The 23,493-nt window shown below is 58.3% G+C and overlaps 1 protein-coding gene across 1 annotated transcript; it reads left to right on the top strand.

Moving 5' to 3' along the window:
- Positions 1-285: 285 nt before the first annotated feature.
- Positions 286-22,978, top strand: ASIC4 (acid sensing ion channel subunit family member 4). The gene is made up of 10 exons (XM_047871273.1): positions 286-1,230; positions 17,028-17,172; positions 17,268-17,395; positions 17,586-17,748; positions 18,282-18,338; positions 20,346-20,499; positions 21,890-21,981; positions 22,063-22,142; positions 22,469-22,573; positions 22,795-22,978. The coding sequence occupies exons 1-10, from the start codon at positions 649-651 to the stop codon at positions 22,906-22,908; spliced, it is 1,620 nt and encodes a 539-aa protein (XP_047727229.1). The 5' UTR covers positions 286-648; the 3' UTR covers positions 22,909-22,978.
- The last annotated feature ends 515 nt before the right edge of the window (positions 22,979-23,493 follow it).

The following is a 23,493-nucleotide window of genomic DNA, read 5'->3' as shown; positions in this document are numbered from 1 at the left end:
AAGTGGCAGAATGAGCTGAGGACTCTGGGTGCAGATCTCTTCCCTGGGTGGCCTGGGAGTGGGGCCATCTGGGGACCCCGTGAGTGCCTAGGGTGTGACAAGAGTTTGGGGGGGCAGCCCGACGAGGTTGTTGAAGGCGGGGGCCGGGGATCCCAGTCCTGGGCTGGGGGCTGCCCCCGCCCCTGGTCTGGCTCCTGCCGCCAGTGCCGCCGGTGAAGCGCTGTTGACATGTCCTGAATTATTAAGCACGGGGTGGGCTCCGGAGCACATGCTGAGCGGAGCGGCTGGGGCTGCGCGGCGTGGCGGAGCAGCGCTCACTCCCTCGCTCGCTCGCTCGCAGGGACACACGCAGGGGCTGACAGCTGTGCTGGTGCTGATAAGGGAAGCCACAAGGAGACGATCGAGGAGAGAGACAAGCAGCAGCAGAGGCAGCAGCAGCAGAGGCAGCACGAGGGCTGCGGAGCTGCTGGGAGTGGGAGTGACTCCCCCACCTCGGGCCCCCACCCTGTCCCTGTCCTCCTCCCGCTTGCCCTGAGTTGAGGAGAGCGGCCGCTGCCACCACCGCCACTCCGGAGGGCACCGGGGGGCTGCCGGCCAGGGAGGGACAGGGTCAGGGAGGCTCTGGCCAGTCCCAGCAGCCGGGGACAGATGCCGATCGAGATTGTGTGCAAAATCAAATTTGCAGAGGAGGATGCGAAACCCAAGGAGAAGGAGGCAGGGGATGAGCAAAGCCTCCTGGGGGCTGCACGGGGGGCAGCAGCCCCCCGGGACCTGGCCACCTTTGCGAGCACCAGCACTCTGCACGGGCTGGGCCGGGCCTGTGGCCCAGGCCCCCATGGACTGCGCAGAACCCTGTGGGCACTGGCCCTACTCACCTCGCTGGCTGCCTTCCTGTACCAGGCGGCTGGCCTGGCCCGGGGCTACCTGACCCGGCCTCACCTGGTGGCAATGGACCCTGCTGCCCCAGCCCCGGTGGCTGGCTTCCCGGCCGTCACCCTCTGCAACATCAACCGTTTCCGGCACTCGGCGCTCAGCGACGCCGACATCTTCCACCTGGCCAATCTGACAGGGCTGCCCCCCAAAGACCGGGACGGGCACCGAGCCGCCGGCCTGCGCTACCCGGAGCCCGACATGGTAGACATCCTCAACCGCACTGGCCACCAGCTTGCCGACATGCTCAAGAGCTGCAACTTCAGTGGGCACCACTGTTCCGCCAGCAACTTCTCTGTGGTGAGTCCTGCCAGCTGGCCCGCCGGGCCTGGGGTGGCCGGAGGCCGGTGGGGGGGTGGGGGGGGGGGAGGTGGCGCGCAGGGGCATCCTCAACAGGGCTCTACAGGGCTTCCCTTCCTTCCGCCACCAGAGGCTGGCCTCGTGTCTCCCCCAAGCCCGGTGTTTCCCTGTCGCTCCCCAGCCGCGGAGCAGGGGACGCTCCTAGGGGCTCACCCTGGCGCTGCTGCGGCCGCTCCTCTTCTCGGCTCTGCTGCTGCTGCAGGGCCCAGGTCTGGGCCCGGGGGGCCCGGAGTGGGCCCCGGGTCCCCGAAGCCGGGCAGCTTGCAGGGAAGGAAGGGATGCACCGTGCCAAGGCCGGGCCGACTGACCCCCACTCATCTCTTGTTCCCTTTTTCCTCTGGATTCTTCTCCCCACTGAATGAGGGTGTTGGGGACGGGTGTCTGGGGGGCTCCAGCAAGAGAGGGACTCAGGGCTGCCTCCTGGGGAGCTGGCCCGACCGGCAGGCTGGATAGAGACGATCTTGATCTTCGTGTACACTGGGTGCCAGTGTCTCTTCTCTGTCTCTGTGTCTCTCATACACACCCCCTTTCACAGACTCCCTCACACATCCCTCTTTCATGCTGCCCCTCCAGCCTCTCTCCCTTTCCCTCCCTCCGTTTCCTGGTTCTTGCTGTTTCCTTGCCCGGCTCTGGCTCTTACACTGAGAATCACTCATTCACTCTTATGTGCATGGCTCACCCTCACTGCAACCCAGCAACACACACACACACACACACACACACACACACACACACACCCCTACCGCTCAGGGACAGTTTTCTGTGCTCCCTCTCTCATACTCAGTGTCCCTGTCACCACACTCACATGCACACCTGCACACCCACACACCGAGAGCTACCCATCTCTATGCCCAGATCCCAGCTCTTACTTAGCTGCTGAGGACGAGGACAGGGTCACACTGTGGATGCCATCCCCTTTGTGATGCCCCCCGCCCATCTATCTTGATCCCTGCGCCCCATGCGGGGACTGCTGGTGCCATCTCTCACATGTGTGTGGACACAGACACACACACACACACACACACACTCTCTCATTGAGATCTGGAGTGTCGGCTTGGGCTGCCCTCCCATGCACACCTCCCACAGTCAGGTGTGAGCTCAGGGGGCGTGTCTTGCGTGCTGTCTGTCTGTCTGTCAGTCAGTGCTCCATTCACCCACACTCACAGGGTATCTATTATCCCTGGTGCTAGAGATCCCCGGTGCACGGTTGACTCCCAGCATTGTGTACATGTGTGTTTGCACCCTTGTTACCACTGCCCAGTGCATATGCAAATACGTGGCGTCAACATGGTGCCCACTCCAGCCAGCCTCCAGTGGCCTGCCCCAGGGATGGGGAGGGCGCTTTCCTTCCTCCGGCCCAGGTTCCCATTCGCTCACTCACTGCCTCAGTACAGCAGGAAACGTGCCCCTAGTAGGCTTCTCTCACGGCTACCCATGCCTGCAGCCTCTGGGTCCTCCTGCCACTGGGTGTGGGGGCAGTTGTGTAGCAATGGAGGAAGGGGCAGGAAGGAGGGGTCGTCCTGGGTGGGGGGCACTGGGCTTTTGTGTGGCCACACACCCCTCTTCTAGGAAAAATCACTGCTCCCAAATCCGGGACTGCCAGAGTCCTCAAGAAGGAGGTGAGGTGTAGAGAGTGTGCATGTGGACTTTTGGGTCCATGGAGCCCCTCTGTCTGACATCCTCACCCCTCAGAGTTGGGGGGAGGGAGACACAGCCCAGTCCCAGCATGTGTTGTTGGGGCAGAAATCAATGGGAGCTTTGTGTCCCTGCGCAGGGATGGGGGGGGGGGGGTGGGTAGGAAGGAAAGGGGAAGTGTGTTGAAACCTCAGTGGGAAGGAGGGTGGCGGGGAGGGAGAGATGGGGAAAGGGGGAGTAAGGTGAGGGAAGCAGGGTTTCCTGCCTCGCTCTAGGAAAAGGAGGTGCCCGGAGGATCTGGGAACAGGGAGTCTCTGGGAATCCTGAGGATGGCTAAAGGGGAGGATGGGTGTCCAGCGGGCCCTTTCATACCCTGGGGCTGCAGACAAGAGGGCGACAGAAGTTTGTGGGTCTCAGCTTTGGGGCTGCGGCAGGCCCAAGAAGGGCAGAAGGGCAAAGCAAGCACTGGGGGACAGGAATTCCCCTTTAGAGCCTGCGTTCCCTGTCTCCCACCCAGTCCAGACCCCATATCCCTCTGCCCATCCCCCGTCTGCTGGGCGTAACTCTCCCTTGGACCTGGCCTTCAAGGGCTGAGTCTGCTGCAGATTCACCAGGGTCTGGGAGTGTGGGCTGGGATGGCGGTTCATGCCGCACGGCCGTGGGGAAGATGAGGGTGTACCGCAGGGTGAGATCAGAGAAGGGGCAGGAGATGAACACAAGGGGGTCTTTCAGGAGGACACGAGGTCCACAACAGACCCTGCGGTAAGAACACGGAGCTCCTGGTGGGATCGATGGTGGGGAGACGGGTACAGGGATCCGCTGGCAGGGGACCTGCCAGGGTGTGAGTGGTGAGATGGTCAGTGACAAAGACAGGCTTTGGGGAAGGGGCTGGGACGTGTGTTCTGTGGCTTTCCCTGTTTCCTCCTTCCCACTCCCCACTCTGCTGTGACCTTTCCTCCAGAATCCAAGTTAATAAATGTCACATTTTCCAGCCTATTTTTACTCTGGGTAATGTGCCCTCCCCCAGTCCCCTAAGCTGCTGCTTTTGCTTCTGTTACCACTGCAGTCGCTTTCACCCCCACGCTCCCTAATACCCCCTCACCGACTCCCAGTCACTCGCCCAATCAACAGGAGCTCTGAGTGCCTACTGTGTACCTGCTCGGTGGTGCGGGGGGGGGGGGGGGGGGGGAGAACAAAGAAGGGAAGCCCCAGTCCCCGGTCCCTGTCCTCAGGCAGCCTACACTCTCCTGGTGGAGCAGAGACAGGGACACTCAGAAGCTTAACCAACCATGCAAGAGTTAACCAGCCATGCAGGGTTGATCCTGAGCTGCCAGGATCAATTGCCAAAAGAGGTCCATGGGTAGTAAGAGCCCAGACAGAGAGGCCGCTCTGGGCGGAAGAAGGCTGGGAAGGTTCAAGGGGTGAGGCAGGCCTGGGAGGTTTGGAGAGGAGGGGAGAGAGAGGAGAGAGGAAAGAGCTCCTGGGCGGTGGGGCACACTCACCGCTCCACCCATTCTTCCTTCCACCTAGCTTCCCCCGTCCCTTCTCCTCTTCCGTTCCCCCTCCTTACTCAGTCTCGTACCCACCCACCCACTCCCACCTCGCCTCCTGCTCTCACCACCTATATGTTCGCTCCCTTCCTCCGATTCCCACCACCATCTGCTCCCCCCACCCTGGTGCTCCGAGCCCCATCCATACTTTCCCCATTGCGGCTTGCTCTCAGCCTGCCCACTTACTCGAAGGCAGAAATCACTCTCTCTCCCTGGGCTTCATCTCTTTAGCTGTAAAATGCAAGGGTGGCTCTAAAATTCAGCTTCTCCTCTCAGCTGGGGAGTGTATGGCGGAGCAGTCAAGTGTCTGGTTTCTGGAGCCGGACCGTCTGGATCTGAACCTCGGCTCTCCCCTCTAAGCTGCGTGGCCTTGGAGAAGTCAAAAAGCTTCCGTGAGCTTTCGTTTCTACATCCAGTAAACGCAATATTAGAACCTAAACCAGGCGGGCAGTTGAGAGGATTAAAAAGATGGCCGAGAAGAACTCAGCACACTGCCTGGCGTGCACATAGTGTGTCCTCTGGAAGAGTCCACAATTGCAAGTGCCACTGCCCCAACTTCCTGCTCTCTTACCTGTCAATTCCCAGCACCACCCGCGGTTGCCGACCCACATGCAGGCATCTTTGCTATTTGCCGTCTCCTGTCTTTCCCCCCCAGGCTTGATCCTCAGGCCCAGCCCCTCCCCTCCCCTGTTACAGCATTCCCGTGTTACCCACCCCTTCCAAATATTCACGCGTGCGTGCGTGCGTGCGTGCGTGTGCACAGACTCTCTCCAGATCCGTGCTCTCCCACAGAACATCTCTGGGATGATAGAAATGCATCCGTGCTGTCCAACATGGGAGTCACCAGCCACACTGGGCATTGAGCATCTAACATGTGATTCGCGTGACAGAGAAAATGAATTGTTCAATTCAGATAGCTGCACGCGGGTAGTGGCAACCGTAGTGGACAGCACAGTTCTCAGTGGACCCAGGAACTAGGTTCAGACTACAGGACTGGGCAGGGCTAGGAATTCCAGGCGGGGCCAGAGGATATGGGTGGTAGGTGTCAGCTCTGGTTGGAAGCTCTGGCGTCCATGATCTGGGCTGAGGTCCCAGGTTGAGCTGAGGATAGGGCCTGGGTCTGGAGACACTGAGGTGTCTGTTGATACCACATGAGCCAATGCACCTTTCTTCCCAGGTGCAGGACATGACCTCGGTCTTTTCTCTTCCATTCTATTGTCTGGCAAATCGAGGCGTGGGGGAGGTGGAAAATCCTGGAGGAGGCAGGGGTAGGATGCAGCCCCTCTCTGTGGGTCGTCAGGGGTCCAGCCACTCCCTGGAGGGGCAGGTGACCAGGGACGTGTGGGCACTTCACTGTCCCCATTCCCTCTTGGCTCTCAGACTTCCCTCCCCCTCCCAACCCTCCTTCCCCACTCGCTGGTGACTGCCGTGACTATTAATCACTCGCCCTGTTCTCTTCCTCTCTACTAATCAGGCACAATTAGACAAGGCCTCTTCCAGCTGGGCAGTCCCCCTCCCTGCCCTCCTCCCTCCTCTCCCAGCCCCACCCCGGCTGCCAGCCAGGACAGCTCAGAGGCAGGGGGGCAGCATGCATGCGGCCCTCTGGCCCTCTAGCCCTCCCTGGCTCCCCCATGCCAGATCCTGGCAATCCCCTGCCTTCGATCCCAGCTTCCTCCGAAGCTCACGGCTTCCTCCTAAGCCCGTTGCCTTCCCTGGTGTGGTCAGGGCGGTGCTGATCAGCTCTGCCCTGCCTCCTCGGTTGTGGGAAGGCTACCCCATGAGCGTGACAACTCCATACCTTGGCTACTGGCTCCTGAGGGCCTGAGGGTTGCCCCCTGCCCCCTCGACTCAGGAACGGACAGGCTTCCCTCTGAGGTTGGCGCAGGCCTCTTACCTACCAGACAAGCTTACCTCTTACCCTCGCCCTCTGTCCAGCCCCTCTGCCCTGTCCTCTCTTAAGGCATGAATCTTGAGAGCATTTAGTTCAACATCTAGTTCAGGGTTGTCCTGCCTTCAGGAGCCAGGCAGGTCAGGTAGGGGAGGGCACACCTTAGGGAAGGGTGGGGTCTGAGCAGAAGGGAAGATCACTTATGCCCGAGGGAAGCCGCTGTCCCTCAGCCCCAGCTAACTCATGACCGACCGGGTCGGGGATGTCCAGTGTTTGGGGGTGGGGGCAGGGTCTTCCAATCTGTCCAGGGAAGCCCAAGTCTTGATGATTTGAATAAAAATTTTCCTGACTTTAAGAAATATTTTGAGGGCTACCTACAAGTCACAGCTTGCAGAACCCAGTGTTTGCTCTCCCCACCGCCTGCCCCAGAGCTGGCTGCTGTCCCTCGGGCCCTCCTGGTGGCGGTGCCCTCAGTCTGGCTGCTTCCCATTGGCCAGCAAGTGGAGTTGGTGGTGGGGGATTCAAGTGGTGTGGCCAAACAGCCAAGGGCGGGGGCTGTTATTGTTGCAGAGGACTGGTCTTCCAGGGCAGCGGGGAGGGCCAGGAGGGACCTGCCCCACCCAGCCCCACTCAGCAACCCTGTGGCCTCTTCATTAATCAGGAATCAGCCCCGAGCTGGGCTCATTATCAGCTCAGCTTCTTGTGGCACTGCCGGAAGATGCTGATTAGCATTTGAAGAAATGGCCCCAGTATCCCCCTCCTGTCCTCCCTCTGTCTCCCCTACCCATGCTCCTTGCAGGATTCCCACCCTTGCCCTTTGGATTCCAGGGAGGAACCTTCTCCCTCTTGTGGCTGGCGGCAGGGCTGCCCCTGCCAGTCCCAGGCTGGGGGGCAGAAAGGAACAGGAATGGGTGGCAGGGAGGCAGGGGCATCCCAGGGAGCACTAGGAGGGCTGAGTTTCAGCGCTGCTCAGGTTGAGGCCCCTGAGTCCGTGGGTTCCACTGGGCGGGAGTGAGTGCAGTGTGGAGACAGGGTGGTCAAGGAGAGATGGACAGTCACCCTGGAGAGGGGAGGAGGGCAGCCTCAGGCTGGTGGGTTATCAGCGTTGCCCTGTCCTTCCATGCTCTCTCGGCAATGCCACCTCTGTCTCGTGGCGGGAGGGGGGCGGGGTGGACAGCCAGAACCATGGTCAGGAGACCTGAGGGTTAGGGTCTTGGAGCCATCCAGATGAATCCAGATGAATGGGGGTGGGAAGGCAGGAGGAGGACAGAGACAACGAGGGTGGAGAGGAGAAGGTTCAGAGTGCTGTGTGTTTCCAGAAAGGGGTTGGTGGGGGGAGTGTTTGCACTTCTTCCCCTGGCTCCCAAGCTGGGGACCCGCAGCGTTGGAAATCCAACCCCGGGCCCCCTCTAACGTTCACCATGCCCTTGGGACACCCGTTTGGGGTTGGAGGGGGAGCAGTTCCAGAGAGACAGGCATGGGCTGCAGCAGCCGAGGCGGCAGCGAGAGAGTTCAGAGAGGAGCCACGGGATGATTAAGGGGAAATGGAGGACTGATTTAGGAGGAAAGATTAAAGGAGCTAAATCCGTGGCGCTTGGCTCAGCGGTGACTAAGCGTGGACAGGATAATAGCTTACAAATGTGTGAAAGGTGTAAATACCAAATGGGGGGAGGGGAGGCGGCTCGGCAGGCCAGGGGAGCGGGGACAGGGACTGGTCAGGCCCCACGGGGGGGAACTGGGGACTCCTGGGAGACTGCCCGGTAGGGCTGGCTCCTCTCCAGTGGGGGTGCAGGGGAGGGAAACGGGGTTGGGGCTCCCCAGGTTCCAAGCGGGTTGTCGGGGCGCAGCTTCGCGGTCCCGGTGCTGACCTCCACGTGCCACTCCCTCAACAGAGGACCTGAGGTTCAAATCCCATCGGAGTCCGTCTGCGGCCCTCGGCCCCAGGCCTTTCCCGCCGCTCCCGGGCCCTCCAGCTGCCCCCAGAGAACTGTTCCCCCGGGCCCCCGCCCTGCCGTCCGGGCTTGCGCCCCCTCGGCCCTCCCCGGCCGCGGCGGGCGGCGGGCGGCGGGCGGCGGGCGGCGGGAGGCGGTGTCTCCCTCCGCGGTGGAAGCCTCTGGCTTCTGCTGTGTGCGGAGGTCACTTTGCCGAGGAGCCGGGAGCCGGGGGAATGCAAATGAGGCAAACCCAGGGAGGAGAGCCGAGGCGCCCGGAGGAGACGGGAGGGAGGGCGCTCGGGCGCGGTGATGGATGCTTGCCCCGCGGGAGGGAGGAGGGGGCGGCGGGGAGCGCGCGGCGGTGGGTGCGGCCCTCGGGGTGCGGGTGGGCCCGGCCCGGATGCCCGGGTGCGTGTGCTGGGGTGGGGGGCGCACACCCACACGCCCACCGCCACCTGCTCAGTCTTGGCCCGGGAACTCCCGCCCGGCCGTGGGTGTGTGCCGCACTGTGTCAACAAAACTCTCTAACGAATAACTTTGCATCCAGGGGCGGCAATGTCAGGCAAGGGCTTCGTTACAAATTAAAAATATTCTCGCCTGGAAAACTGCCTTTCCAGGGTTTAAGGCCTAAGTGGTAGCTACCTGGGAGCAGGTTTACGGGTTTACCTGCGTGCTGGACACTCTGCGCGCTCCTCTCCCGTGGAAACGCGGCGCACTCCTGGAGTCACCAAATTCTTCTACGGCCCCAAGCTCTCCTGGCTCCCAGAGCGACCTCGGCCTGGAGTCACGCGGCCTTGACCGGCCCCTACGTCTCTTCCACCGCAGCTCACACATTTACATTTGAACAAACACTGCTCCCATTTCCTCCCGGACCTGGGAGCAGGAGCGCTTCGACCTTGGGGAGGAAGTTGCTCTGAAAAGCACCTGGCTGGCTGTGGGGGTGTGGTAGGGGAGGAGGCCAGGCCTGCTTGGGGGGGGGGGGGGGGCATTCTCTTCGGTCTGGACCGTGTGGCGGGAACCCAAGCCCTTCCGGTGCGGGTGAGTGAGCTTGCTCCGGGAAGCTCTACCCTCCAACCCCAATCCCCCTGCCGGAGGACTTGTGGGATTCCCATCACAGCAATAGTCCCAGGCAGTAATGATCTGCCTATACCTGTGATTGTTCTATTTTGTTCCCGGCTGCTGTGCACCTGCCTCATAGTGTAGGTGGCTCGATAAACACGTTTTGAATGAATGAATCCCTTTGCAGCCAGACAGCAAACGCCTTCAGGGCAGAGACTGTCTGTTTTGTTCTCTGAACCATCCCCAGCACCAAGCACAGTGCCTGACACGGTGCACAGCCTCAAAGAATAGTGACGGGCACATAAATGCTGTTTTAACACCTGTCATTTCTTGAGCACCTACTATTTGCCAGTGCTGTGACAGGTGTGTATCATCACACAGTGGATATGAGCACAGGCTTGGGCATCGGACTGCCTGGTACCCTGCTGTGCCATGATATGCGACCCTGGCAGGTTCCCTACCCTCTTTGGGCTTCTAGTATTGTGTCTCTACAATGGGGATAAGAGACCTCTAGTGCAGGGTTTTTGTGGGAATTAAGGAGTGAATTTATATAAAGTGCCCAGGGCCATGCCTGACACAGAGTAAGCACTAAATACATGTTAGATGTTGCTATGATTTATGTATATCATCTCTTACCTCATAACACAGATCCGAGAGGTTCAATGACTGAATCCGAATCCCACAGACAATATAGGCAAGCCTCAGATGTGAGCCAGGCTGGGCTGCAGGCCTGTTCATTCGGTGCTGCTTCTCATCCGGTAGGAGAGCCGTATCCCTGTGCCGGGGTGGGTGGTTCACTGTGACAGAGCCCCATCCCCTAAGAAACACAGTCTCTCCCAAATTGCTGGGAGAGCCTTTACCAAGGTGCATGGTGCCCTGAGAATGGGACCAGTGGGAATCTAAGATCAAAATGCTACACCAATGTCAAGTATACTTCAATGAGGAAGAAAGAAAGAAAGAGAAAGAAAGAAAGAGAAAAAGAAACAGCTGCACCATTTGGCAAGAAGTCCCATTCACAAATCTATACCCCATACCATACCCCTTCCCTTATCTTTCTTGAACACCCTACCACACCCCACTCTGAATTTATCTCTAATCCTCATAACTAACTTTAGGAGAAGTTACCACTTCCCTTTCACAGATGCGCAATCCTAGGCTCAGAGAGATTAAATCATGCATCCGTACCCAAGGTTACTTGTCAACGGTTGGTGGCATAGCCAGGATTTGAACCCTGTTCTGTAGGATTCCAAAACACGTGCCCCTTTCCCCATATTATGAAGCTATGATATGTGTATCCATTTCCAGCACCCCCTCCAGGGGTCGATCTCTGCCCCAGGTTTTATTGGTCTCTATGACACTCTTGTTACTAATATTGAGGACTCACGTACATTATTTCACTCTGCAGATGCCTCTTTCATACACTTACAACCGCCCTATGAAATAAGTCAGGCAAGAATTTCGATTTCCACTTGACCGATGAGGAAACTGAGGTCCAGAGAAGTCAATAAATCACTTTACTAGCCAAGGTTACACAAGGCTGTCAGTGGTAGAGCTGAAGCTGACACCAGGGTCTGCTGACTCCTCGGGGTGGGGGGGGGGGTTAGAGGAGAGTGTTGGGGCCAGTGGAGGAGAGGGACTAGACTCTGAATTTGCCCCGTCTTCCTATGTGCCCTTGGATATGTACCTTGCCACCCCTCTGTTGTGGCCTTTGCACGATGATGCCCTCTTCCTTCCCCATCGAGGAGGCTAGAGAGGCAGGAGCCTTTGAGCTTGGACACTTGGGCCACCCCTGAGTGTTGTTTCAAGAGCTGTTCAGCCTGGGGTGTTACTCACAGTCCAGAATGGATGAAGATGCACCCCCTTCCACTGGCCACCCCCCGTGGACTCCAGGGCACCACAGGGTTAAAGGGAATTCATTCCAGAGGCCTGAGTGAGAGGCCCAGGCCTGGACCACATCAGGGGAGGGCTGACAGAATGTGGGGCAGGAGGAAGCTCTTATGGAAAAGTTGGGGGGTGGGGGAGGCGCCAGGGCCTTAGCAGAGGCAGGGTGCCCAGAAGGCAGTGGAGATAAAAGCCTAGGCTGCAGATTAGCTCTGGGATTAGCCCAGCCTTGGCTGCTTGGCTTCTTATCTCCTGGAGGCCCCTGGCCCTCTCCCCCACAGCTCTGAGCCCTGGCCCCGCTAATTGCCTGTTAACCCCGTGGGCTCCGTGACTGCAGGGAGGATGAGGGGTGGGGAGGGCTGGGGGTGCATGCAAGCCAGCCAAGGAGGGCTTTCCTGGGGGAAACGGCAGCTGTGGGTACCTGTGGGTACCTGGAACCCAAGAGGCTGTGAGGAGCCACTGCTCAGAGTAGGGAGCTCAGAGAGGACAGATCCCTCCCAACCTCTGATGTTGTCCGGGGCAGACCTGGAGGAGGGGGCAGGGAGAAGGAGAGGGGGGCGTGCCCGGGGAAGGGTTCCTGGCTTGGCAGCAGCAGTCTCAGGCCCAGGGGAGAGTCTAGTAGGAAGATAAGAGATGGGGACTGGACACCTCGGCTAGGATAAACAGGCTGCAGATGCAGAGGGCAAAGGAAAGGAAAGGACAGGGCGCAGCCAGGCCAATGGGAGAGGAAGACAGAGGCCAGGGGGATGGGCTGGCTGACAGAGGGCAAGGGACCGAGAAACAGAGGCCAGATGGATAATTTATCAGATGCTGAGGACAGGCAGGCCAGGAGAATAGCGAAGGGCCGTGAGACACAGAGATCAGAGGGACAGAGACCAGGGAGTCAGACTCGGGCCAGGGTCCAGGCCAAGAAAGGGTGGGCTGGTCTGAGAGGGACAGGCAGAGGGCTGGCCAAAAGGAAAAGAAAGGTAATGGAAGGGTCCAAGGGTCCACACGCAGCACAGACGGATTCCCGTCTAGAAGCTTATTCAGCACGGGGCCAGAGGGATTCTGGGAGGCCATGTGCTCAGCCTAGGGTCAGGAGGGCGGACCCAGGAGCTAAGGCAGAAAGCGAGGCGGGCTGGGGGGGCGGGTAGGGGGGGTGGGGGTGGGGTGCAGACCAAAGGCAGAGGTAGGGGTCTGAGATGGGAGGGGTCTGAGATGGGAGATACAGAGGTAGGGGTCTGAGCCTCTAAGGCTGAGGGCTGGTAGTGGGTCATTTGGAGACAGACCCTCGGCCCACTCCGGCACATCCTAGCCTAGCACCTGCCCCTTTCCGCTGCGGGGCCCTGGACTCTCCTGTATGCATTCCCTCCTTCTGGGCCAGTCCATGGGGAAGAAAGCAGTGACCAACTTGGGGGACCTTGAGGCAGAGCGGCCGTGCCGTCTCCATGGAAGAGGCTGTGGGCTGTGCCGCCACCAGGGTTCTGCCACTTAGGAGCTGGCAGTTCCACCCGCCGCTGCCTGCCTGGCCCGGGGACCGTCTCCGGGGCAACGCTCTGCTCTGCCCAGCGGTCGGGCCTGACCTGGGCTGTGCAAGTGGCCCGGCCCTGCCAGTCTGGCCTGTCCCTTCCCTGCAGAGTATATCCATCAGACCCGGAGCACGTCCACCCACCGCCACCCCCACTCTGCACAACCCCCTCGAGGGCAGGGGTGCCAGGTAACCACCCCCCGCCAAAGCCATTGTAGTCAACATCTTCCTGGTTACCCTGCCCCGCACGGGGCCGGGCTCAGTGTCATGCAGAATGGTCTGTGTGTACTTACTGGAGGTATTGAAAGGGAGGCTGCCCAAGACCCACCCAGGGTCAGGAGCCTACCAGAGTCATTTAGTCACCGGATACGCACCCGCCAGGTGTTTTATAAGGGCTAATTCTGCTTTGGCACTGGGCTCAGTTCCGTTTGGATCTCTTGTCGTTTACTGGCTGTGTGCCTTTAGTCAACTCACTTTCCCTCCCTGGGCTTCCTCACCATTAAATGGGGGCAACGATACTCTCCTCGTGTGGTTTTCCGGAAGGCAAAGGAGAGCCCTTCTCAAAGGAGAAAATAAATCAAAAGCACCATAGTGCAAGACCTTTGGTAGGGTTCACCTGGCACTCCTTCCCTCCACCTCACACCTTCTACGAGTTGTACTGGGGTCTACGCATGCCGAAATGGGCTCTGAGCCTCTCAGCTGCGGGGAGTCCACAGTCCTTCGGGTTGGGTCAGGCTGAGCTGTGGAGAGGCCATGACGGTTCCTGGTGATCAGGGGGAGCCACTGGGGCGGTGCTGCACAACGGGGGTGGGGGGTAGCTCACGAAACCTAAACGGGTCCCCCATACAGTCCACGCCTTGTTTAGCCTCTCAGCTGGAGCATACACTCAAACCAGCTGCATCAGCAAGAGCTGATTCCAGCATCTTCTTGGCCCGAAGTAGGAAGAGGGTGGCTGCCTTGAGATTTGAGTCAAATACTTATGTATTCTCCCCATCTACCCTTCCCACACCCCTGGGGACCCAGGAATCTTGCACCAAGCCCCTCTCTGGGTTCCCCTCCTTCCAGTAACACGTTGTCAGAGCAGAGCACAGACCTAAAGTGGAGCTGTCCTACGGGACTCTCACCCGTTCATTTTGGGCCTTTCTACTTGAGGTACGGTCCACATGCCAGCGGTTGTTAGAAATGCAGAATCTCCGTCTTGTCCCCCTCCCCTTGCCAACACACACGACTGAACCAGAAACTGCATTTTAACAAGGTCCCCAGGTGCTTTGTGTACAATACAGTTTGAGAAGCACTGATCTTGGAGACCTTCGTAAATCAACCCATCTCTCTGAGCCTCAACTTCCCCATCTGATAGAGGGGGGATGTGAGGATTCCATTGGAAAGAGCACATTAAGCATTTAGTCAGTGCCTGGGCACAGCGAATGCTTTGGGACTGTCAGCCATGCCTACTCTTGCCCCACAGATAGACGTGCAGCATGGAGTGGGCAGGGCTGATACAGACAGGGTCAAGGACTGGAACCCAGAAATTGGTCAGGGGGAGAAGCAGGAGGGACAACAATGAACTGAGGGGCAGCAGATCTGGAGAACAAAGAATGAGGAAGGTGTGGGGCGCCTGGGTGGCTCAGCCTCTTGATTTCAGCTCAGGTCATGATTTCATGGTTCGTGAGTTCAAGCCCCACGTTGGGCTCTGCACTTACAGTGCAGAGATTGCTTGGGATTCTCTGTCTCCCTCTGTCTCTGCCCCTGCTCATGCCCCACCCTTCACTCACTCAAAATAAATAAACGTTAAAAAAATGAAAGGCTTAGAAACAGGTAATCCCTGACCCCTTACCCCAAAAGAGAGGGTTAGCTTTCCAAAAAAAAAAAAAAAGCGAGGAAGATGTGCGGAAGTGGAATGGAAGGGAAGGAGGAAGTGGTGGGGGAGGGGACAGACGGGTGTTAAATCACTCACCTCTCTCATTTCTCACCCGTCTCATTTCAGCTGGTGGGACTGAGAGGGAGCTGGGGCTTGGGTTGGCAGGTGGCAGCTGTGGGTTGTGGGAACAGCTCAAGTCTTGCATCCAGGTGAATTCCGCCTCTCCTACCGACTAGTTGACTGGTTGTGTGGCCTTGAGCAAGTCACATCACCTCTCTGAGCTGCAGTTTCCTGGCCTATAAAAGCCAAGTAAATCTATCCATATCAGAGTTGCTGAGTGCATGAAATGGGGGTGGGGGGTGGGGGTGGATGTAGCCATGATTTGTAAATTGCAAGGTGCTTGTTAGACACGTGTTTGTTTGAGGATCCGCAGGCAGGATATTTGGGTGACAGAAGACTTAACCCTGCTCCCCAGACGACGGTGCCCCAGGCCCCCAGTTCTTAGAAATCGTCCTTCCTGCTGCCCACAACCCAGCCCCTCTCCCTTCTACACCCTTTCTCTGAAGCTAGGCATTTAGGATATCTTTTCCCCAACACCGCCCAAGCCTTTTCTCCCAGCTTTTACCAGCTGGAAACGTTTCCAAGGAGAGGGGAGAGGGAGCACGAGAGTGATTGAGGGCACTGACCCCTTGCCCCCAGGGAAGGTGCTGCCTGTGATGGGTTTGACCCGGGGGCTCGTCTCTGTGGGGTGAGCCTGGCAGCCGGGCACCTGCCTCCGCCTCCCTCTTGACCCCCGCTCCCCAGCTGCTGCGCAAAGACCCCATCGCAGCTCCTGGCCGGCGGGGCTTCGGCATCCATCTCCGGGACGCCAGCGCCATCTGGTGTCCATTCTGGGGAACCCTCCGTAGTGGAAAAGAGCTTCGTTCGGTGCGGCAGTAACTGCTTATAAGCTTTCCTCCTGCCGGCCGCTGGGCCAGTGCTGGGGACATCAAACCCACTGCTCCTGTGCAGCATAAACCTCAGTGGGGGAGATGTTGACACTGAACAAGGAGACAACCAGATAAACAAGATAATCTCAGGTCTTGGTATACACTGAGCAAACCGATGAACACCTGCGGAGGATCACCCTAAGTGTGTGTGTGGTATATGTGCGTGTGTCTGAAGAGGAGACACTTGGGGCGCCTGGGTGGCTCAGTCTGTTAAGCGTCCGACCTGGGCTCAGGTCATGCTCTCACAGTTCGTGGGTTCGAGCCCTGCGTCCGGCTCCGTGCTGAAAGCTCAGAGCCTGGAGCCTGTTTCAGATTCTATGTCTCCCTCTCTCTCCCTGCCCCTCCCCTGTTCACGCTCTGTCTCTGTCTCAAAAGTAAATAAACATTTAAAAAAATGAAGAGGGGGGCACTTAAGCTGAGACTTAAAGACAGCTAACCATGCCAAAGGTGGGGGGAGGCGGCATTCCAGGAGGGAGAAATAAATGAACAAAGACCAGAGGAAGGAAAGGTGCTCCATAGGTTTGAATTTGTCACTGAGATCTGGGGGTAGAGTGGCAGGAGAGGTCATGACACATGGTGATTTTTCAGGCTAGGGAAGGAGTTTGGCTTTATCCTCTGGGAAACGTTGGGCTCCAAGCCAGCAAGGAGCTCAATTGGATCCCTGTACTTTACAATGGGCACTCTGGCTGCTGTGTTGGGGGGGGGGGGTGCCAGGAGCGAGAGGCAAGGATGGCTGAAGGCAGACCAGTTAGGAGCCCGGAGCGAGGTGGGAGATGCTGGTGAAAGAGGGGACACAAGATGGAATGAAAGTGTTTGCATTCCAAATAGATTTCAGGAGTAGAGTTGCCCAGCTCAGATTCTGGATTGAATGTAGGAGTGAAGGAGAGGGAAAAAGTCAGAGATTCTGACTTGAGAAATGGGGTAGATAATGGGGTCTTTAAATCAGAGGGACAGAGGGGCGCCTGGGTGGCGCAGTCGATTAGGCGTCCGACTTCAGCCAGGTCACGATCTCGCGGTCCCGGAGTTCGGGCCCCGCGTCAGGCTCTGGGCTGATGGCTCAGGGCCTGGAGCCTGTTTCCGATTCTGTGTCTCCCTCTCTCTCTGCCCCTCCCCCGTTCATGCTCTGTCTCTCTCTGTCCCAAAAATAAATAAACGTTGAAAAAAAATTTTTTTTTTAAAATCAGAGGGACAGAGCACAGAAGATCGCAAGAGTTCTGCTATTGATACGCTAAGCTGGAGATGTCTTTTAATCAGCTAAGAGAGGATGTCAGTGGAAAATATAGAGCCTAGGGAAGAGGCTGGGCTGTAGAGTGGTTGCTGTTGGACAGCGATGTCCAGGCAGGTGGGCACTCTCACAGGACAGGGAGCCTTGAGCGGCAGGAATTGTCTTAGCTTCACCTCCTCTCTTCCTCTCTCTCACCCCCCTGCCCCAGGTGTATACTCGCTATGGGAAGTGTTATACCTTTAACGCGGATCCACAGAGTTCACTGCCCAGTCGGGCTGGGGGCATGGGCAGTGGCCTGGAGATCATGTTGGACATCCAGCAGGAGGAATACCTGCCCATCTGGAGAGAGACAAGTATGCAGGGAAAGGGACAGGGACCGATTTGGGGGCTCCAGCCTGGGCTCTCTGCCTGGGAGGGGTTTCCAAAGGTCCGCATCTCCACTGTGCAGATGAGACATCGTTTGAGGCCGGCATCCGAGTGCAGATCCATAGCCAAGAGGAGCCACCCTACATCCACCAGTTGGGCTTTGGTGTGTCCCCAGGCTTCCAAACCTTCGTGTCCTGCCAGGAACAGCGGGTGAGCACCTCCAGCTGGGCCCTGGATTGGACACTGGGCAGGGTCTTTGGGCCCAGAGGGGATGCTGACCAGATCTACCCTCCAGAAGCTCACAGGCCACCAGGCCACCCACGGACTTTGCTGAGGTTGTGGGCAATGGAGGGCCAGGTGGGCCTTTTGGGCATGACCCCATTATGCACCCCCTCTGCAGCTGACCTATCTGCCCCAGCCCTGGGGCAACTGCCGGGCAGAGAGCGGGCTCAGGGAGCCTGAGCTTCAGGGCTACTCAGCCTACAGCGTGTCTGCCTGCCGGCTGCGCTGTGAAAAGGAGGCCGTGCTTCAGCGCTGCCACTGCCGGATGGTGCACATGCCAGGTGGGCACCCTCCCCTCCCGTGCCACCCTCCGTGCCACCCTGCCAGGCTCCAGAACCTCCAGGGGCAGAACACTGCTCATGTGCACGAGCAAGTGCATGTGTACGACAACCTGTGTGCGTGTCTACACTCACGTGAGTGTATGCGTATGTGTTTGGGACTTTATAAATGTTTTCACGTATGCATATGGCAATGCACGCATGCATGTTTGTGGGCCTGTTGATGCGCACTTCTGCATACGTGGGCTTACGTACATTTGGGCTTGTGTATTTGAGGCGGTTGTGTGCATGTGCTGGTACACACGCGTACAGATGTGTGTGCATGTGTGCATGCAGGCAATGTGCATTCGTTTGATGCACATATGCATGTGTACATTTTCAGGCGTACATGCACGAGCATGTATACGCTCATGCATGTACAGGGATGTGCAAACATGTACGTCTGTGCGCGTGCATGTGTGTGCCTGCATTTGGGAGCGTGGTGGGGGAGAGGGGGTGGAACCACAGACTCCAGGAATAATCTTCTCTCCTTTCAGGCAATGAGACCATCTGCCCGCCAAATATCTACATCGAATGTGCCGACCACACACTGGGTCCGTGCTGCCTTCTCCCCTGCCCTGCCTCTCTATTGCCTCCCTCTTCACCCCCCCTGTCTGCTGTTCTCCTCATTGCCTTGGCCCCCTTCCTCCTATTCTCTCCCTGGACACTCCCTCCAGGGTTGAGCCTTATCCCATACCTCCAGGGGGTCTGAGGACTTTGCAGGTGTGGACACTTGGGTAAGTGGAGGTAGCAGGGTAGGGGTTGCAGAAAAACCAGGACTGGGAGTGAAGGGTTGGGCTTCTGTTGTGGCTCCACCAACGAGCTCACCCTCTCTGGGGAAGCGAAATGACTTCTCTCTTGGTCTGAGGAAAGATGTGCTGCTATCAGTGTGGGTAAGGCAAACCCCATCTGGCCATAGGTCTCACTTGGGCTGCGATTCGCTCATTCTTTCATCCATCCATCCATCCATTCATTCCTCTGCAGATGGTGGCAGCCTGGGCTGGTGCTGGAGGTGAGAGTGGGAACGAGAGGCCGCCCTCATGGAGCAGGACTGTGGGCAGGCACCGTGCTGGCACAGGCACAGCCTTGGTCCTTGGATAGGGGAAACACAGGGGTGCTACAAGGCCCCAGGGATGGGCGTGCAGCTCCACCTGGGAAGGCAGAACGATCCTTGGAGGAGGTGATAGATTGATTAGCTGAGATTTGAAGGGTGTGGAAGAGTCAGCCTGGTGAAAAGGGGGGACATGTTCTACGCAGTGGGAACAGTTCAGTGCTAAACATCTGTAGCCGGAAAGAGAGTTGGGAGGGGAATCACGGAAAGGTCAGTGTGCCCCGAGGGCAGAGAACACAGGAGGTGGCGGGGAGGCAAGACTGGAAAAGGCTCTGGGAAGCCAATAATGGCTTAAGGCAAGGCAAGAATGCCATCTGATATTATCAAGGTGACTCTGATTAGCTGTGGAGAAGGGATGGTGGAAGTTAAGACCAGAAGCAGAGCAACCAGTCAGGTGAACACTGCAGTAATCCAGATGATGGGGCCCCCAGGGAGGGAGAGACATGACAGGAAGTGGAACTGAGACCTTCTCTGTCCCGCATCCCAACTGCGTCGGCCAAAGGGGCAGTGGGAGAGTGTTTAATGAAGGGGCAGATGTGTGAGCAGGGACTTTAGTTGTCCAGAATTTGGGGGTGTACTGTTAGGCAATGGGGAGCCACTGAAAGATCTAGAGAGGTATTGGGATGATAAGGAGTGAATGCCATTTGCTGCTTTACAGGGTAAAGGAAGGGAGCGCCTCTGGGGCCCAGGCAGAGATGTGTGGCTGTCCCAGAGGACGGGAACTCTGGCCACAAGAGGGGGAAGCAGTCTCAGCCAACCAATGGCCTGGTGGTGAGGAAGCTGGGGAAAGAAATATCCTGGCATCTCTCCCCTCCTTGCTCTCTGACCCTGCTGGGGTCTCCCACTGGCTAAACCCAACCCAAAGCCAGAAGACAAGGGAGTCTAGGTAATGCATTTGGCAGAGAGACCTGCCTCCTGGACACAGAAAAGTGGAGGAGAGTGGAGAGTGGATCTGAAGGGGGGAACAAAGAAAATCCAGCATATGAAACATAGCATCTGTCCTTCTGCCCATCTGTCCACCCATCCACCCACTCATCCATCTGCATATGTGAAAACATGCATATAATCCCATTCATCCGGCATCCTCTCCAAGCCCTGTGTGTGTCTGAGATCTCGTGTGAATGGCTCTGACGGATGGGCTGTGTCCTCCGTCTGCACCATGAGGACTACTCAGCCCCAAAGGGCTAGGACACAGAAAGATAAGCCTGTAGGAGGGTGCTGGGGGGTTCTGCCCTCACCCACTTTCTTAGGTGGTCTGAAGCTGGTCCAGGAAGGAACCCCCAGCCAGTCCCCCTTAGGCAGTGCCAGGGTGGCCAGTAGAGGCCCTCAGTGAGGACCTGCCTGCCTCAGGACAGCCCCTATGCCTTCTCCCTGCAGCCAGTGGGCCCTCTGGGCCACCTGCCCCCCCCCCCCCCCCCCCGCCACTGCAGTTGGTACCTCTGTGTTGCAGACTCCTTGGGTGGGGGCACCGAGGGCCCGTGTTTCTGCCCTACTCCCTGCAACCTGACCCGCTACGGGAAAGAAATCTCCATGGTCAGGATCCCCAACAGGGGCTCAGCCCGGTACCTGGCAAGGAAGTACAACCGCAACGAAACCTACATACGGTATGTGTGTGTGTGCGCGCGTGTGCGCGCGCGTGCGTGTGTGTGTGTGTGTGTGTCTTTAGTAGAGGCCACCTGCAACAGGCGTGGTCCATGATGGAGACTGGGAGTGGGTGGTATCTTTCTTACTAATGATTCTTCTGCCAGGAATGCCTTTCACGATCCCTTTCTTCTAATTAATCCCTACCCATCCCCCAAGTCACATCCTGTGTCCCCACCTCCATGGATGCCCTTCTTGATCCAAACGCCTTTCTTCTGAGCCCCTACAGCACTCTGTACCTCTCTCGGTCATTGCACTTAATGGTTGTTTTACAGCCCTCTGCTTGTGTCTCCCCAACCCCTGCCCCCCGCCCCTCCCCCCCCCAGCAACCTGGGAGCCATTAAATGCACATGGAGAGAATGCTGTGCCAAGGGAGAGGGACAAGGTGGCCTTCAGGAGAGGCCTCATTGAGTCTTGGGTCTGGTCCCCTGCAGTCAATCTACACAGGCTGAACATCCTGTGGGTGCCAGGGTACCAGGGTGTGGGTCCTGCGGGGACAGAGGTGATTACACCACAAAGCTCCTGCCACAATTTGTGGGTGAGGCCACGTTTGATAGTGAGGTGCTGATCGTCAGGCCTCCGCTGAGATTAATGGGCAGGGCAGGTGAAGCAGGGAAGGCATGTGTGGGGCCTCTGAGGACCCTGGGTGTGTGACAGGAGGAGACAGGGTGGGGGAGAGGCATCCCAACTAGAGAACTGTGGGATCACATACAGACCAGCCTGAGCAGTGGGGAGGCTGTGTGGAGAGAAGCAGATAAGAAAGAAGTCTGGATAAGAAGGTGCAGATCACAGGCAGTCTTGGAAGTCTGGAAAAAGAATTTTGGGGTGTACTGTTAGGCAAATGGGAGCCACTGAAAGTTCTAGAGAGGTATTGGGATGATACAGAGTGAATGCCATTTGCTGCCTTACAGAAGGCAGGAGGGGCTCCTTCAGGCCCAGGAGGTTTCTGTTTGTTTGTTTTTATTTTTGTTTTCCTTGTTTTAATGTTTAGTTTTGAGAGAGAGTGCACGAGAGGGGGAGGTGCAGAGAGGGGGTGGGGTCGGCAGATCCAAAGCGGGCTCCACACTGATAGCAGACAGCCCGATGTGGGACTCAAACTCATGAACTGTGAGATCATGACCTGAGCTAAAGCCAGACACTCGACCGACTGAGCCACCCAAGTGCCCCCAGGCCCAGGAGTTTCATTTTGCTCTCCCAGGCCCTTGGCTAACCCTCAAAATATGAAGCAAACATGCATCTGGGACTGTCTTCCCTCACAGCCTTTGGGAGTCTGAGGGTGGTCACCAGCTTCTTGGTGCAGGGGACTCAGATCAGGATGGCCCCACAGGGACACCCTGCTTCCTGTCTCCACAGGGAGAACTTCTTGGTCCTTGATGTCTTTTTTGAAGCCCTGACCTCCGAGGCCATGGAGCAGCGAGCGGCCTACGGCCTGTCAGCCCTACTGGGTGAGACGAGGCCCTGACCCAGATTCCATGGGGGCGGATGAGCCCAGCCTGTGCCTCTGACCCTGCTCTTGTGCGCCCCAGGAGACCTCGGGGGACAGATGGGCCTATTCATCGGGGCCAGCATCCTCACCCTGCTGGAGATCCTGGACTACATCTATGAGGCAAGGGATGGGGGCCTGGTGGGGGCCACCCAGAGGGGGCGTGGAGGGTGGGAGGAGGGGCTGTGGGAAAAGCAGGGGGCAGTACAGTCTTCCTGGTGCAGCTGGCTTGGCTGCAAAGCCAGAGTTCTTGGCCAGGGTCTCCTGACTGGCTGGAAGGCTGGGGGGTGCTGAGGAGTCAGGAGAAGGGGATGGGTGGGGAGGATTGGGGAGTCCTAATGGGGGTTTGCTGGGGCAGTAAGTCCTACAAGGTGGGCCTGGTGAGGCCTGCCCTTCTCCTCTACCAAGTTTCCTGAGCCCGCTGCTGTCCCCTCACTCTGAACCCCAAGGTGTCCTGGGACCGACTGAAGCGGGTGTGGCGTCGTCCCAAGACCCCCCTGCGGACCTCCACTGGGGGCATCTCCACCCTGGGGCTGCAGGAGCTGAAGGAGCAGGTGAGGGCGAGCTCTGCGGAGTGCAGCCGGTGCCCTCTTCTGGGACTGAAGGCCTCGGCAACTTCTGAACTAGCCTGCCCAAGCTCTTCCTGGGTTCCCTGGAAGCCCCTACCCTAGGGGGCGAGGAAAGGCTGGCTGCTGCGGGGTGGGGGTGGGGGGGGCGGCGGGGCATGGGGGCAGGGCTTGATTTCTCCACGTCCCGCTCCCTCTTTACCTTGCAGAGTCCATGTCCAAGCCGGGGCTGTGCTGAGGGTGGGGGAGCCAGCGGCCTGCTCCCCAACCACCACCACCCTCCTGGTCCCCGAGGAGGCCTCTTTGAAGACTTTGCTTGCTAGGATGGTGCTGTGTCTAAAAAGACCCAGGAGTCTGGGACCCCTCCCAGGATCCCCAACAGTCTCCTCCTGATCCTGGGACACAAGGCCAGGGGGTGACCCAAGGGGAGGGGGGGAAGGCGGTGCTCACTGGGAGGGTGGGGACTCAGTTCACGAGCTCTGGTGCCAGCTGCTTTGCACAAGGGTCCTTCTTGTCCACACCTCCCACCCCCAGGCTGGTGCCCAGGGAGGGCTGGAGGGGAGGGAAGGAAAGGAGAGAGGGAGATGGAAGAAGGGGCCCACCCAGCAGGGGTGGAACCCCCTGTACATTTGTATATATTTAGGGAGGACAGGGTGGGGGTGGGGATACAGAAGTAGAAGCAGGGTGGGGCTATGGGGGTGGGTGATTCAGGGACAGCCAGGGTCCCAGCCCTAGAATGTCAGCAGGAGAGGGAGAACCCCCAGGACTCAGGAGGGCTGGGCTGGTCCTACTTCCTGTCCCTCTCCAGGCCCAGCTCCCCGTTTTGCAGGGGGACTGGGTGGCCCAGCAGGCCTGGCCTAGCTCCCAATTTCCCCTGCCCCCACCCCACCTTCAGCGTCCCCTCCACA

Source organism: Prionailurus viverrinus, chromosome C1, assembly GCF_022837055.1.
Source record: "Prionailurus viverrinus isolate Anna chromosome C1, UM_Priviv_1.0, whole genome shotgun sequence".
NCBI lineage: Eukaryota > Metazoa > Chordata > Mammalia > Carnivora > Felidae > Prionailurus > Prionailurus viverrinus.
This window is presented reverse-complemented; position numbering and strand designations above follow the sequence as displayed.

Coding starts and splice junctions, on each gene's coding strand:
- ASIC4 (XM_047871273.1), top strand. CDS start 649: ATGCCGATCGAGATTGTGTGCAAAATCAAATTTGCAGAGGAGGATGCG. Junction 17,173..17,267: donor GCCCATCTGGAGAGAGACAA/GTATGCAGGGAA, acceptor TCCACTGTGCAG/ATGAGACATCGTTTGAGGCC. Junction 17,749..18,281: donor CCGGATGGTGCACATGCCAG/GTGGGCACCCTC, acceptor CTCTCCTTTCAG/GCAATGAGACCATCTGCCCG.